General features: G+C 40.1%; 1 protein-coding gene across 3 annotated transcripts in view; it reads right to left on the minus strand.

Moving 5' to 3' along the window:
• akap12b (A kinase (PRKA) anchor protein 12b) overlaps positions 1–18,064 on the minus strand; it is a 61,331-nt gene that overhangs the window by 7,783 nt on the left and 35,484 nt on the right. Inside the window, exon 1 of one of the 3 annotated variants that reach the window (XM_034162467.1) lies at positions 2,144–2,371. The exons of the other annotated variants lie outside the window; for them this stretch is intronic. Coding sequence (XP_034018358.1) covers positions 2,144–2,168 — 25 coding nt within the window. The 5' untranslated portion in view covers positions 2,169–2,371. Of the gene's footprint in view, positions 1–2,143; positions 2,372–18,064 lie in introns of those variants that run through there. 3 annotated transcript variants of the gene reach the window in all.

An 18,064-nucleotide genomic window follows, 5' to 3' on the forward strand; every position in this document is an offset into this window, starting at 1 on the left:
CTGGATCAGCTGCTCAGACTGTCAAAACAAGTTCTGGGTCCTCTTAAAGTCAAGTTATCATCTTACACGAGTAGACACACAAAGTGGATACACACACCGATTACACTGTGGGAAGTTCTCTTTGCCTTTATCATGCATATGGAGCAGAAACACACACACACACACAAACCACTATTCAATGAACCGACAAAAAGACAACCCTAAAAAAAACACTGTATATTTAAGTCATTACTACTTAAATTACTGATTACAACTTCTGTCTATGTATTTCAAAACTGCATCCAGGCTCGAAAGGAATGTTGAAATCTCAAAAAATTTGTGATCTTGTCCCACACAAAAATCCCACAGTCTGTCCACATCCTAAATTATAGACATGATGCTGCATTCCTGGAATATCATAGCTTAAAAAACACAAAAGTTTTTTTAAAAAAAGTACGTACCAGCGTGACAAATATGAAAAGTGAAACAATTTGGCAAACCATGGCACCATTTCATACAAAATTTGCATCACAAAGTGCTTTCACTGGCGCGCTTGGCGAGGGCACGCCCATTTCTCATGTGTAGATTTAGACTTTAGTAGGAATGTGAGCAATGCTATTCACTCCACTATGTTTTGGAAAATTATTTTAGAATGCCCAAAGCATAATTTCCACTTAAATGCCAGAGGGACTTCAAGAATGTTTCAATTTGATCGCGTCTCGTCTGCATTTATTTACCGTTAAACACAAACCTCTACTCCTCCTTAAAGCCCTGATCCCCTTGACCCAAATTCCACCACAGCAGGATGGATGGGGACCAACCGCCCGTCCTGTCCCAAGACACACACTGCAAACACAATAGGCTTCCTCTGTGGCCGCAGAAAATAAAAGAGGAGTTGCGGGGGGGGGGGGGGGGGGGGGGGGGTGCTTTGCTATTACCAAGGCACACCCGTTTTGGGGGAGTAGGGAGTTTGTTGTTTATACCAAATGTATATCTAGATGGTTAAAGAGGAGCAGCATGGGTGTTTTTCGTGCTGCTGGTGGGCCACCACAAAAAATACAAAACTATGCATAAAGAGAAGAACCGTAATGCCAACTATGTGCAAGATAGAAACAGTAATTTTATAAGAAACAAACAAATGAGTGTCAAAATTAGGAGATCACTATGAGGGCGCATAATGACTGAAGTTCCAAAGCAGAGCACGGGTGGTGGCGGCGGCAGACAAGGCAAGGCCGTGGTGATTTTAACAGGTTGTAGGCATCTGCCATCTTTTTGATCTTTGCTATCCTGCCCAACACCTTCACAGGCACACAACCGTTAACATCCTGAAAAAGATTTGGTTTTGTGACAAGGTGGGGTGGGTGCATCGGTGTAGAATGTGAGGGGTGATGTCTACAGGGGGGTGAGGACGGGGACAGGGAAGTGACTGGGGGGAGGGGAAAGGGGTGGCGGGGTCTGGCCTGGGGCCGAAGCACAGAAATGCATTCATAGCCGAGATGCTTGTCTCCGCTGGAGCCAGGTTTGTTTATGTGCGGGTACGAGAGCAAGCGGTAAAACAATGCATGGAATTAAATCCGTACTCCCCTCCCTCCTCCCTCCTGATGATGAAGAACCCCGCTTGGATGAGGGATCCTGCTGTAATCTTGTAAAATACTCCACATGGTAGCACGGGCTAAAAGCGGGCTTTGAAGGCATTTCTGTAAATACATCATATATTTTAATCTGGCAGCTGTTTGTGTGAAATTCTTTTCCCACCGCCAAGTGGGAAGGATGCGGACTTCAGCTTCGGAGGCATCCAGCAGCTGGGTTTGGACGCAGATGGCGGCATTTACAGCAACTATGATTGGCATTTACTATGACAGTATATAAAAGGCAAAAAAAAAAAAAAAAAAAAAAAAAAAAAAAAAGCACATTCCTAAATCGCACTGATGACACAAACCCAAACATGAGATACTGTATGTTGATAATCATCATAAAACACTTTATAAAATAAGAGTGAAACTGAAAACATTTCTTTTTTTTTTATACATATTAGACATTCTGCCAAAACACAAGACACGCCCTCAGGATATCTGCCTTGGTGTTCATGACATTTTAAATAATTTTAAAAACTGCATATATAACAGTACATAATAGCATGTTTAATAAATATTATTGAGCTTACCTGTGAGAGTAATTGTTCCAAGCATTGTTAAAACTCCCCCTGACAAACTCCCCTCAAAAACTACAAAAATATATCTATATATTTAAAAAATATATATCAAAAATATATATACTTAAATATTTTCCGTTATCTGCTAGTACTGTTTCCCTTCCCTGTCAGGCTGAGTTCGTCTCTGAGTGGGTTCCGTCTTCACTCGGAAGCAGCGGCTCTGTCTCTCTCTGTCCGTCTCTCTGTGGTTATGTGCAGAAGAAGAGGCCTCGGCACACATTTCAACAGGCTGACACACACGTCATGTTAGGACCACCCCTGCTGCCCTCTTTCTCCCACCTCCCTCTCTCCCTTCCTTTCTACAGCTGTTCTGAATGAGAGCACCCCCCCCTACCTCCCCCTCCCTTATCCACGCACACCCCCTCGGAGTCTGCCTGGGATGAGGGGAACTCATGTGATCTCTCCACATCTCTCTCCCAATGAACCTAAATCCCATTTAAAGTCCATGTACCCTTGTTTTTGGCAATTAAAAAAAAAACCCAACCTGGTCCCCCACCCTGTCCGTCAGACCCCACCCCCCACCCCCCCACCCCTTCAGGAGGAAACAGGGCTCGAGTCACTTGACATACAGAAGAATGTTGACAGAAGCAAACCAGAAACTCTTGCCTCGACACTAACTGGTCTCATTCATTTGTCGTGGGAAGACGATGGAATGCCGAAACATAAATTTCGGTTTCAAGCAAAGTTCATACCAAAAGACGGGGGTGTCCTTGAGTGTGAACATAACAGGCTCTTCTTGAAAGACACATTTAAATGAGCTTTTGTCTGAAAGGAGACTTGAAGGAATGCAGATAAATCCTCAGGTAAATACCAGCATAATCAGATGTGTCGCACTTTCGGCATTGTCCCAGAGGAATGTGTGAATTCCAGCTGAAATTCACCCAAACGGGTGATAACAGTGAAAGGACCCCCACCTCCCAATAAGCATGTATGTACATGCAGAAATATGCAAGAACGGTATACACCGGGCGGCAAATATGTTGATATCAAGTCAAGTTGACCTACCAAAGTGTCAACTCCAGTTATGAAGTTGTGAGAGCTAATGACCATCCCAGCCCCATTCTATTCTTTTTGCAATACCGTCGCGAAATGCGTCACATTTTCACAACATGGTCAAGTTTAATTCACCATCTTTAACATCTCTAACCCTAAAGCCACCTTACACTGGCATGCAATTCGTCGTGCCAATGCGTGTCATTAGATGGTACGCTTGAAAAACTACCTTGACACTTGCACAGATTTGTGCAAGTGTCAAGGTGGCGTAACTAACTACAACCATCACACCGCCCCACATCACCCCACATTTCATGATACCATTACAAAATAATTTTGCAATACCTTCATGAAAATGTAACATTTTGTGACAGTATCACAACCTAATAGATTACATCATTTTTCGTGATGCCATCACGAATTGGTGTGAGATTGAGTTGCAAACTTGATCAACAACAACAACAACAATAAAAACTAATAAAATTAATATTAATAATGTTGTTCATGTTACCACTCATAATCCAAGTCCAGATGTTAGTGAAAAAATTTTTTTTCACGATTCTTCCCCCTATATTGACTGATATCGGTATTTATCACAATATGTAATGTGATAATGCTGCCAGTTTGAGCAGTATAGTGACTGTAGTCTGAAATAACCAGGGCCTTCTATCAAACTGTAAAGAAAAAGCCCTAAATTCTCAGACAAACAAATTTTTATGTGTCACTATAAAAATATCCATATTTATCAAACAAGGCTCACGGTGGTTGTACGTACATCAGTAAGTATCAGCTGCTGATAAATTCCACATGCTATATGCCTTCATATATGTGCATGTTCATGGTAATTTGCATTCAGAAACACCCACACATGGGAAGAAAACAGTTTAAAAACCATTTGTTGTTCGGATTTCTCACCAGAATAATGGCAAAAAGAGTGAAGAAAAGAAACTTTTGTGAAACGGAGATCGAGGCGCTTGTGTGTGGTCACAGCACTGGGATGACAAAAATAAATGCAGCAAGTGGCAACACCAGGTAGTGACAGCAAGTCCACAAGTAGTTTTGAGCCCAACCATTTTTAATGACCATTCACGCATGGTGTCACATGCTGCTTATTAAGTAGACATCATCATCACTTATGGAGCTCTGAAACAGACTGGCGTCCTGTTCAGGGTGTACTCTGCGTCACACCCCATGGCTGCTGGGATAGGCTCCAGCCCCCTGTGACCCTTAACTGGCATAAGCGGGTATAGAAAATGGATGGATGGGTCACTTATGGACAATTTTAACAAGCTCACTACAAGAACTAGCATTAAACATTCCATTTACCAGAATATGACAATACACAATTATTTATAGACAATTATTCATCATTACAGTTGTCCCAGAATCCTTTGCACTCCTGTTATGTCACTGCACTGCTATCTTTATTAAGGTAAAATCGCTCTTAATTAAATTTGAGCAGTGACAATAATGTGGGCCCCTTTTTAATGTAAAATTGCAAAAGGGAAACTACTTGCTTCATGCCTTGTAGTAGCAGGTGGAGACTGAAGTACTTGTTGCTGACAATGAAGCCAAAAGCAACTGCTTAGTTCACACACGTGTCTTTCGTAGGTTTTTACACCAATAAGGCTCCATGTCTGTTTCTAACTCATCATAATTACTAAATGTGTACTTATTAAGGAAATAAAGAACACATGTGGATGAGGTTGTATGTTGTGATGTCAGCAATGCTTTATAGTTGCAGTTCCCTGTTCTACCATTAGATGCTGTGCATACGCAAGTTTGGAGCTGTGCGTATATTTACACACATTCCTAATTATGAGTACGATTTGGTAAATTCCACATTTTGCGCAAAAATGTTCGTATGCATGGTTTGTGCATATCAATGGCTGATAAGTGAGGTCCCAGAGGTTTATTAGTTAACCTTTTGAATAATTAATGAACCAAAAAAAAGGAATAACTATGAATATTTAACTGCACAAATATATTTATCTGCCTTAACAAAGCAATACAAGTTAGCCGGCCTTGTAACTTATTAAAATAAAATAAAAACTGAGTACAATCACAAAATTATTTGATTGCCAACAATAAACAGCTAAGTACTAGCTTAATATGTACAGTGTAAAAGCACTCACCCTCATCATATCGCCAAAATAATTTCAGTGATAAGCCTTGTACAATTTTATTCATTCATTTTCTGACACTTATCTTCGATTGGGTTGCAGTGGCAGCAGACAAAGCAGCTCAGTCCATATTTCCCTGCCTTTAGGCAGGCTCTTTAACTGCTCCTGGACAATCTGTATAGATTTTCCCAAGCCAACTAGGACATGCACTCCCTCCAGGATGTCCTTCCTCAGGATTCCTCCCAGTTAGACATTGCTAGAAGACCTCTCTTGGAAGACAACTAATTGGTATCCTCACTAGATGCCCAAAACCACCTCAGCTGGCTCTTACCCAGAGTTCATCAACTTTTCACCCTGTGCCTGAGTGTAAGCCTGAATACCTTACAGAGGAACCTCATTTATGTCACTTGTACTTGCAATCTTGTTCTTTCGGTTATTACCCAAAGCTCATGACCATAGGTGACGATAGGAGCATAAATCAATTGGTAAAACGACGTCTCAGACTCTTCTCCAACACAAAGACATTACAAAATAAATATACACGCACAAAAACAATCCAAAATCAAAATGAAAAACAAAAATAAAAATACATCATTGTACTGCCCTGCAGTGGAGCCTATTGCCACAACTTATTTTAGGCCAGTGTTTAACACTGTAATTGATATAGGCACAAAGGAGTTCTTGTGTTGGTTCAGTATGTCCTCCTGAACCCTGTACCTTCTGCCAGATAGCAGAGGTTTGCACTGGGAGTTGGGATGGGTCACTAAGGATTCTTTCTACCTTTTTAATAACACACTGGTGAAAAACAGACTGAAGAATGTCGCTGACTTTCAGACCGGTGGTATTATTTGTAGCTTGAAGCAAATGTGTTGACTTCGATTTCAACATCACAGGAAGGTTCCCAAACCAAGCAGTAATTTCATATCTGATTACTCTCTCTAAATCAACCTGATAAAAGATAAACATTATTTTTTGACCAACCCCAGACAGACATAGTCTGGCAAAAAATACAATCTCTGGAGGAGTCGAGAACAAACCCAGTTAACTTGAACATTGTAGGTTAAGGAGCAATCCATGTGGACTCAAGATAGTTATATGACTGGACTTGTGTAATTGGTTGGTCATGAATGACTATGGCTACAGTCAATAACACTATGTTTCTGGTCAAAAATAATCTCCTGAATTTGGCTGTGTCTACATCCTGTCTACAGTGCACAGAAAACAACCCTTCAGAGTTTCTACACAGTCTTTTGACCACACAGCTACTGTTTTAGTCTTTGGTTTACAGTCCTTCAAAACTGTCTTGTAAACTGGGATTAAGGACATTGTATCGTGGTCAGAGTTGAGTGCAGGAGGCTTCGGTCTGGCTGTATAGGCCTTTTGCCCATTTGCACAACAGTTGTCCAAAGTTATACTGTTCTGTGTGTAAGACATTTCACATATTGTTCACATCCAGGTACTGCTTCTTCTAGCTTGCTAAAAAAAAAAAAAATCACCGCAAATGAAAACTGGAGCTCTTGGTGTGCGCTGAAGTTGATCATGAATGCAGTCAGCACATAGATGTTAAAGCATTCGCACTAGGAGGCACGTAGACTGCACAGGGGAGTATATTTCAAAACTATGGTTTTCATGAACTGGGTAGGTGTGGCACAGAAGGAGACTGAACACAAATGCAGACTCAAAATACTGAGGTATAAGTTAAAGGCTTTTTCTCAGAAATCAGGCAGGGGTACGGTACACAGGAAGGCAGTCTGAGAAGCGGCAGTACAGGCAGGTGTCAAGCAGAGGCATAGTCAACAACAAGCACAGTTCCAAAATACCAGGATACACAATAAATGGGCTGAGGCAGGAACAAGGTCAAAAAACAAAGCACGGTCAAAAATGGCAAGGCAAAAACAGAGCAAAATACAAAGGCTGGAACAAACTAGCAGGGAGTGGAGAAAGTGAGGGGCTTAAATAACAGGTGCAGTAATTAGGAAAACAAGGCACAGGTGTCAGGGAAGGTTCTGGAAGGGGCGTGGCCAGATGAGACAAAGGTGAGACAGGAGTCAAGAGAGGGCAGGAAGACAGGGCAGACAGAATTACAATGAAGGTGAGAGAAGCTGGTGCAAGATAGTGCAGTAAGACAAATGTAAAAGTGAGCAGGACCTGACAAGGTGGTGAACCTAACCACAGTGATCAAAATAAAACACCAACACAAAGATGAACAAAACCAAAGTCCCAATAAACAAGAAATAAAATAAAGAAAACCCAACATGAAGGAACAAAGAATTAAACCATGAAACAAATGTAAGAACTGAAAAGAGCTAAACAAGAAAATAAAGACTAAGAACAAACCAGAATGGAACTATGTGTAACAATAAACAGATAATTCAATATAAGACAAAAGAAACGCAAACAGGAAATAAAACTAATGAATATACAAAGGCAGGACTAACGCGACACATAACTAAAGTAAAAAACAGGAAATAACTGATAAACAGAAAATAAAACCACTGACAAAAGTATTACACGCATGCAGTAGCAAGATAATCAGAACGAAATTATGATGAGACTAGATAAATATCTAAAATATGATGACCAGATAAAAACAATAGGGGATAAAACATGACTGCGCCAGACTGGGGCCGTAACATGACACTGGTGGCAGATAGAAGGGTCTTAAGGATAGGCGAAATAGTTCAATGTCAAGGTGACACATCATTACTTCATGATGTGTTGGTACCATTTGCCATTTACAAACACACAGATGCCACCGACAAAGGCTTCTTCTGATGCTGATGTTCTATCTGCTTGCATGAGGGAAAACCATCCCCCTCAGCCAGAGAGCTGCTAATGTTTGGATTAAGTCAGGTCTCAAGAGTACCATAATTCCAGCATTCCAATACTTGTAAAGCACCAAGTTAATGCAGACTTCCTTGATTTTGGTTTTCAGTGATCTGATTTTATTCAAAATCATCACCACCAGGAGTGGCCTGTGTCCGCATTGTGGGTTCCACTGTCTGATCGCTCCTTTCCACCAAATTCTTCATTGGTGCCATGAGCCAACAACACTCTCATGGAATCTGGTAGGCTTACAGGAATGGGGTAATCAACAGCAAACCAGAGCAACAAGAGAATATCTCTTTCGCATGAGAGCGTTAAATCTCCACTGGTCACTGGAATTATCCAGAGTGGTTGGCATGGTGTACTCCAGGAGTAGAACTACGAGGAACAGTCCCAAACAAACTGCCATTCCTACCTTTTGTGGCTATGCTCACTCAAGCACAAAACGCTGAAAAGCCTTGTGACTGTAAATCGCAAGGATTGACACATAAAACACATTTTTATTTAGTTAAAATTCAGTTCTTTCGCTGTCACCATCTTTTCATGCAAGCTCATCTGTGGAGCTCCTTAAACTTGGTGCTTTCCATTCTACAAAGAAACAAGGTTAGTTAAAAAATGAACCACGTCAAAACAAAGCAAGGAAGGAATGCTTCTGGGTGAAACAAATCGTGTCTTCTTTTGAGTTTGGTCTGGGCCCCTGAACAGAGACCCATGAATATCAAGCTCTATGGCAATGAATGCGAGGCTTCACGGTTCTTAATACAACTGGCAAGAATCGGGGGGGGGGGGACCACTTAAAAGGCCACAAATCTCATTAGGGGATTTTTCCAGGAGAATGTCCCAGATGATAATGAAATGAATGCTTACAGCAGAGTGGATTAACATTAACATTAACACTTGCATAGAGAAAATAATCCTGTACATGCTTCTCTAGTCTGAGAAACCTTGCTACAAAATATATGTAGACTCATTTATTCAGTCTATACAAATATCAACGTCAGAGTGAAATCCTGCGAATGTACTGACGGAAGATGCTGCTGGAGTCATTCACCAACAACTCCGGTCTGACGCATTAGAAAGGCATTCAGGTAACCGTGGTGACTCAGACATCAGATATTTCACTATGGTATCCGCAGCAAGAGACTCGACTTCCACTAAGAGTACATTATGCTGAGCAGACAATGAGTAAGACAGAACATTGCGTTCACTGACAGTATGTTTATTGGTAGCTTACATCTTCCTTTTCCCACCCAAGCTTTCTCCATGTGACTCACTCTCATCAGTCACATTCCTAGACTTACACACATGTGACTAATTCAAGGACAAACACAGTTTTTGGCTACAGTAAAATACATCAGAGTTGTTGATGTTCATATTATTAAACCATTTAGCATATGCCTTGTCTTCCATAAGCAATCTAACTGGCGCTAATGTGTAAGACCAACAAACAGGTATATTCAATTAAAAAAAATATATACCAACCTAACATTTAGTACCACGAACAAGAGCTCTCTTGGTTCTAACTACCCTACTGACAACCATGGCATGACCATAGACTGAACATATAACGGACACATAGATTTCCTTAATGGGGTTTGAAGCTCAAATGGGGTGGCTCAAGATGTTCCCACTTTGGCAGTGTCTAACTCCACCCAACTCCCGACCAACCCATAAATGGGGCGAAGAGTAGGCAAGACCAGGTAACCTTGGCAGGATGAATGAAGCCCAAACACACCCTACTATCTCAAAGTTACCAACCTAGCTAAAGCTATCAAGCCTCAAATTGGTTTTGGGTGATAAGTTCATGCATATTTTTGTACAATGGGTGGTGTATTAAAAACTATGACCACCAAATAGCCCCAGGAACCATGGGACAATCAGAGTAGCTAACATTACCCAGCTATCCATACCTGGTAACTAGTATTAATGATCCTAACATACAAATGAAATAATATTAAACTTTCACTCACTTCATACAATTAACAACACAGCAAGCTTAATTTTTGAGCACTACAGGTTCTTGCACTGGTATAACTTCCGAAACTACCTTTTCACAAAATGATTTTCCTTACCCATCCCTCTGTCAGGTTTCTTGAACACTGGCCTATTTTCAAAGTCACATTGATGTGTTAAGCTCATCTTAGATTTGGTGAAGCAGATGTTATCCTGTTGTCTCTCCATACTGAAAAGCACCATGTACACAAAGTTTTACAATATTTCACTTGAAATTTGCACTCTACACAAGTACTGTAGCCTACTGTGTAGTCCATGTTAGAATTAGAAATGATGGTAGAAATAAAAACTCAAATGTTGTTGCTGCAGGCTTCACCTCAGGGAGCTTTGGTGGCTGTGCTCTGCTGTGCACTGACAGGTTGGAGCTAATTCATTAATGATCCAGAAACCCTTCCACTTGCTTCCACTTCCTCAATACAGCACTGGTGCACTCCAGTTTAAAGGGAAGGACAGGTGCCACTGTGATTGGTTGATATCCTGTTGCACTACAAAATAAAAATGTTAAACCCACTGTAAACTCTTCTGTACACAGCACCCAGCTTCGCATCGGTATTTCTCACTCAAACAACTTGTTTTTTTATCTACTAAATGTTTCCCTTTCAGTCTGCGAACAGAGCAAAGCTGCAAAAAAGTTTCCCCTCAAGCAAAATATCTCTTGCCAACAACAATGTGGAAACTGACTTCAACAATATGTTTTTGAGTAATTCTGGAGAAACAAAGTCAACAGACTCTAGTGAAAACATAATGTCTTTTGTGGAGGCGATAATGCAGGGACCTCAGTAAAAGTAAAATCATGTGTTGGTAGAGTCGGCACAGGATTTGGGGAGAAAACACTTGAAGCTTGTTATAAATGTGTTGTGTTCTGTGGAATGCACTTTGTTCCCGTACGTCAATGCTTATTTGATTATAGCAGTCTGACGGAATGACACTTAATGAGTGGACGTATGCTTCGTAATTAAGCTGCAGTCGGGATGACACAGGGCTGCGTGAGACGTGGAAGGTGTCGCCCCCCCATATCTTCAAAATCTGAAAACATGCCAGAACTTAAAGAATGCTTGAGGAGGGGTCCTTGGGGCAGAGCTGGAGAAGGAAGGAGGGGGTATGTGTTGTCTTTTTCTGTAGCCTGTAAAGGAGTGTATGACATCACCGGAGGCCAATGGGTTATGTGTGTGTGTGTGTGTGTGTGTGCAGGGGGGGGCAGTCTACTCATTGAATTTCAAGAACTGGAAAGGAAGATGTTGAAATAATTGGAGGAAAAGGAAATGAGGGCAGTGAGATTGCGTGTCAGTGTGTGAAACAGATCAGAGAGGATTTTCATTGACTGATTGTCCCCCCCCCCGCCCCCGTTTTCATTCTGCTCTTTTCATGTTCTCAGTTGCTTTTATTTAATTAATCTACAATTCGCCGCCCACCTCCCTTTAATCCTCCTCACGCTCTTGCACTTTCCCTGTCTGTTCTGTCCCCTTTCAGCCGCCACGCCCCCTCCTCTTTGTGCGCTGTTCCCGAGGGAAGGATAAGAATGTCGAACAGGAAACTCCATCATTTCCTGACATCACAGCTTCCGTTTCCTTTTGCCTGTTTCCTCGAATTACGCTACTGTTTCTGTACTCCGCAATCTGTCCAAAAACGTTTCACCTTTTCCTAAAAGTCACTACATACTTTGCAGACACTGTCTGGTGGTCTTGGGGAGTTGAAATCCTTAAAGCAAAAAATTTGTGCGACACCATTTTTATGCTGACGGATCCAAGGCATCGGCAACAATAACAAGTGGATCACAAGGATAACAAACAACTTTTCCACCAGTATCCTCATGTAATATGATGCTTTCCGTGAGCACAGGCTGCACACAGTCTTCCTGACGTGGTCCACTAGGTGTGATGGGAATTATACTGCCAAGTGTAGACAGCTGCATCACCAAATAACAAAGGAGCTTTCTAATTTGAGAGAAGAAAGGGTATATCTTCCAAAGGAGAATGTTTAGACAGGCCTGCCAATCTGCTGTAGCTGTTGTCACATATCGTTGCATTCTTGAAATATCGGCACCGGCAATTTGGCATTCCAGTTGTTGTTATGCATCCCCTTGTCTTTCGGTACAGACTGCAGTGAGAAAATGCAGAAGAACAGACCAAAAGAACTCCTCATTTGGTATGAAAAGGGCTTGCAAATGATTTGTGTTTAGGAAACAAGTGTGAAAGCAACAACATGAATGAGCAGGACTTACCTGATGAAATGTATAAGCAAACGTGTTTGGAATCTTTAGGTCCATTTCCACCGCCGGAACTCGACCTTCTCAACTGTTGTGTCTCTATTGTGGTGAAAACCTACCAGGCTCATGCAACTACGTATATAGTGATGTAATAATTCTGTGACAGTTTTGGCCACAGCATAGTTGTTTTGTTTTTTTGGTTTGCACCTTGTGGACTTCAATCCTTACTGGACCTCATCTGTCGATAAGAAAGCTAATGCCTGTCCATTCTAATCGGTCTGTCTGTAGCCTCTGCTGTCCATATTCCATTTTGGTTCTTCTGCTAGCCTGGCTTGGCACTTGTCGGCGTCTTCTCTCGCGTGAGTTAACAACCGGTCAATATAATGGTTTTTAGGGCTGTTCAGAAGTACTGACCGGAGCAGGGACTTATCTCACACTCTAAAAATCACCATCCAGGGGCAGTCCCTCCACTGGAAACATACCCAAAGGTGTCGGATCGGGTAAAATGCTCTGCAAGTTCCTGCATTGTGAATGGACCTTTTGATGAGTGTTTTAATCGACAGAATTACCGCTCTGGTCTCATCCTATGGCATCCATTCACAAAACATTCTACAAACTGTTATGATCACTATTGCATTTATGATGCTATCCTCCCATATCAGCAATGCAATGGGGAAATTTATTTTTTCACGTCAGCAGAAATCGTTGCCCTGCCTTTGTTTATGTACACTGCAAAAACTGTCCCTCTCAAACTAAGCCAGATAATCTGAAATCTAGTCAAACTGTCTGTATTAAGTAAAAAAATTGGCCAACGGGGTAAGAAAAATTTACTTGGTTAGAATTATCAAAAGTAGCAAAATGTGTAGGCACTGAATAATCAAAACGTGCCTTAAAACTAGACAGAATTCTTATTTTAAGATTAGCCTCTGTCTTAAAATAAGCAAAACAATGTTATTGCTTTACTTGGATGATTTGAAATCCATTGCCTTTCCTTGTTACGGGTTAAATACAGCTTGATATTAGCTGAAAAAACTTATCAAGAAAAAGTGAGATACATTTTCCCAAAATATGACATTTTTTCTTATGTAAAAAAAATGATTGAAAAGATTATTTTTCTATTTAGAAAAAAATTAAGTCAAATTTGAACAAGTTTTTAAAAACTTTCTTATTTATCAGTTTTTGCAGTGTAAGCGCCCCAACCCAAAATGTAACCATCACCCTTAACCCAAACCAATACTGCAGTAACAGAAGTAGAACTGTATTCCTTCAGATTTTCCAATAAATTATAGTATTTCCAAGCACTTTGTTCCACCGACACTATTTGACTGTTTGACAAATTATATGAATGATGTCATGTTACATATTTATTTTTTGTGCTTTTTAAAAGACAAAAATAAGCTTGTAGAAATATAAGTCAAGGCTGATAAAGAGAAGAAAATAAAGTCAATAAAACATGCTTCAACCAAAGCTTGCTCAAACGAAACATTGCCCATCTTGGCTGTAGACCAAAGACAGTTCATGCACCCTTCACAAGTAAATTTCATTTCAAACTTACCCAAACATGCTATTCATTACTGATATCACCCTGCTGCGCTCTCCCTGTTTCCGCTTATGATCTGGTAGAGATCCCTCAACATGTTTTTAATCTGCATACACAAAAATGTTCATTTTAAGAGGTTTATCTCAGATGAGTATTCAAATCTAATTTTGTGCTGAGTGATAATTCAATTTGTTTCTGAAACAAGTGCGTTTTTCTGCACACAAATGTGCATAATTTAACACATGATGGAATCACTTAATATAAAGTACAAATATAAATAATATCACGCCACTCACACATGCTTGATGCATGGCCAAAATGAGTTACTAGGGCATAAAAATGACTTATTAACATAATGGATATTTATGGCAGCGTAACAGAGGCTATAATGCTATTAAAGATGGAGAAGGTGGGGTTCGTCACATTCCTGGTCCATTCTCTCACTCCTCCATATGCCTCGGGGAGGTTAAGGGTTGAGGAGGCAGATTAGGTTCCCTGATGCCTGGAAAGATGAGAGAAACCTGCAGAGACAAATAGGTCCTGGAGGTCTGCGGGAGCCTACAGTGAGTCCTATTATTGTAATTTTTTAAGAATCCTCTCAAATTGGTTCAACTCCGTTATAAAGTCATGACATGACAAGTACCTGCTGATAATGTGAAGCAGCATTACATAAACCAGGAATTTAGATTTATGGAACATCACAGACAAAATAAGGAAAAACTATGTCAATGTCTGTCCAACAATATCTTTCAGAACACAGGACCCTTTTTCAAGAACCCAGATGCCAAGACCCCCCTCGCCTTGCAAACAGGCTGATGTTTACAGTGGAACAACCCTTTTATTGACAGCAGTGGAATGAATGAATAAGAACATGTCATTCATGCATTCACTGAACCATGAAACGTCAACAAGAAAAGCAATTTCTTCAATTTACTCCATGGCTCGTCTTGCTCTCATAAGAAATGGTGCATCTGTTGAATGATCAATGCGCCTCAGTCTACTTTGCATAATCTTTGCAGTACATAAAGCCACTGGGAGCCAGGACTCAACTTCTCACTCAAGATAGGCCATGGTAAAACAGTTTCTTCACTTACTGTCGTACCAAACTTGAGTTTAACTGGGTTTTCATATTGAATTTTCCAAACTATATGTCGCACTGGAATATTAATTGCATCTGCCCAAAAATGTATTATGAAAATTAAAAACATACAAGCTGTTCTAGTCTGTAAGTCACATTTATTGTTGGAACACGGTGCTAATGCTTCTCATAACACGAAGGAAAAATACATTTAATCACTGCATTATTTATTTATGATGCAAACACTGCGTTGGTAGAGAGAGAAGCTAATGGACTAATGAATGTTATTGTACAAGGCACAAAGAACTCAAAAGTGAGCTGCTTCTTTGTCATCACTGAACGCACAAAAACGTCTGTTCAGAAGAATGTAATTAAACACTTTTAATCTCCTACACATTTTTTAAAACATTATACTTAGCCTTACCTTAGCCTAGTTGGCTCCATCATTGCCATTCTGGCTGTCCCATAAACTGAAAACAAGTGTAGTACTGAGTAGTATGAATGCTGTATTCCCTATCTTTATTCAAGAGTGGGGTCTTTTAGCTTGAGAGCATGATTTATTGATTCAAAGTGGCTCCAGGTATGGGAGACATATCTCAAAACATGAATTCTACAGGTATTAATTAATTGTTGCCATGTGACGACAGTCAGTCAGTTTGAGGTATTCCGAGGTATTTTGCTTCCCGTACCTGTAGCCACAGTGCTTTATTAATTTCTCTCATTCTCTTAGCCCCGACATGTCCTTTTCTGTAGGTACTGTGCAACTGTGTACTTTCACTTTGGTACTTTAAACCATAGCATGCTACACCATAAAATAGTTTGTATTGTGCTATTATGGCATCCTTGTGTTACATGACAGTTAACAGGAATCATGGTGGCAACATAATGTACAACTTGTTCATTATGCATAAAGGTAAATGGAAGGCTATGATGCATTACTAGAATGTCTGACATCATCATGTGATTAAACGAATGATTGGCTGGTAGTACCTTGGCATTAGCAGCCAGCTGAGTGCTTTTGTAGTTTAACTGTAGATCTGTGAGAACTTTGGATTGTTGGGATACTGCTGTTGAGCTTGTTGTGTTGCTAGCAACACATAGACCTGCTCTGTGTGTTTGAACAGGAGAAAAAAAAAAAACTATCCTCTCTGGTGGAGACTGCCGTAGATGTTGATAAATCGGAGCCTTCTAATAAGAGTTATTGCCTTAAGTGGTCTCCTTCAAGCAGCCACTTTACAACAAATCAATGCCTCAAACATGCAGCACAAATTGATCGTAACTGAACTACTGGGTAATGATGGATTTTGAAAGGCTGAGAAGCTTTCAAGCACTCCAGTCTAAACCTGTTTCCTTGCAATGAGTTACACTGTAAACCCAAAGGATTTGAGGATACTGATCTGTTTTAAACCACTTTGGTCCATTTAAACTCAAATAATTCAGGAACCCAAAATTATTCAAATTAAATTGGGTGTTAAATTGACACATTCCAGTCAATGTATTGAGCTTAATAGTTTCAAGTAATCTAAAGTATTCCATGTCATCAAAATGAATGAAAAACCAAACTAGAACAGTGCAGACCTCCGCCAACACTAGTTTCCAAATCCACAAATTTTAGTTTGGAAAAAACTTGTTGTTGAAAGTAACTTTTCATAAGCTAAAATACATATGATCAAATATCAGGAGCATGTATTTAGTTCATGCACCTGAATCAAAGTTTTTTTTGGGGTTTTTTTTGTGGTGTTGTCAGGTCTTTGTTTTTTTTTTGTTGTTTTTTTCAACTTTTTGGGTTTTGGAATTTTCACAGAACATTGGTTATCTCTGCTATGCACAATTTGTCATTGCTTTTTGTCACTTGGTTTCTGACTGATGACTGGAGGATAGACAAACATGTATAAAATTGGAACCTCCATCCAATTTTGGTGGTCTATGTAAATCCAGAACAGAAAAATGAAAGCAACTGAGGCACTTTTGATTGAGATATAATGTAAAATATACACCAAAAGGGGTTTTCAATATTAAATTAAAATGTCCATAAAAGCCACAATCTAGATCAGATCTGGATCAAACTTTGTTTGCCAGTCCAGTCCAGTCCAGTGCCGGTCTGCACCTCACTTTCAAATATGAGAGTGATTGGGGCACGTTTGAATAAGATATAATGTAAAATATACATTAAATGGGGTGTTCAATGTTAAATGTAAATGGGCACAAAATCTGTAATCTGGCTCAGATCTGGATCAAACTTTGTCAACCGATAAAAGATACATTCCTTCATAACACTCTCAAATATGAAAGACATTTGATATTGTTTGACAGAATTATGAATTTTTGAAAATTCATTCAATGTTAAAGATGGGGATTTTTCCAATTTTCCAAGATGTTTCTTGACTTTGAGCTTTGACCTATGACCTTGAAAACTGAATCAGTTCTTGCCTATCAGGATATGAATCTTCAGCAAAAATTTCATAGCGATATATGAAAAATTGTGGGCTCTATAACTTCCTACAATTTTGTTGGCAGCGGTAACAACCAGTGGTGCTGCCAGAGATTTTGGGCCCCATGAACAGAAATCTTACTGGGCCACCCCCCATATTATTTTGTCAGTGTTATAATTGTATTAGGACCCTTCCTGGGAAATCACGGGCCCCTAGAATCCCTCCTTATTCTTCCCTTTTCGGCACCCCTGGTAACAACATCGTTGAATGTGGGAAGGTCTCTTAAATCACTCATACATGCCAGTTACAAACAATCTGTTAGTACGATTGGTTCTGGCATGTGGCCCATTAAAGTGTAAACCAGAAACAACAAAATTTCTTCCAATCTTTCATCAGATCTTCAAAAGAACACTCAAGATCATCATCAGAAGAAACGTTGACCATATTGATTATATTTGGTTGAGATGTTAAAAGAATGAAAGAGGGGAGGAACAAAAAAAATTGAATGGCTGAGCAGCTGGGCTATGTTATGTGCATTTTGGCAGATATTAAGACACACTTTAAGTGAAGGGAGTGGCCCCTTCCACAAGCATGATGAACATTTTGGCAACACAGAGTCGAGTTTGTATAAGAACATTCACACACAAACGTATGCATACACA

The sequence above is a fragment of the Thalassophryne amazonica genome, chromosome 21 (assembly GCF_902500255.1).
Source record: "Thalassophryne amazonica chromosome 21, fThaAma1.1, whole genome shotgun sequence".
Lineage (NCBI taxonomy): Eukaryota > Metazoa > Chordata > Actinopteri > Batrachoidiformes > Batrachoididae > Thalassophryne > Thalassophryne amazonica.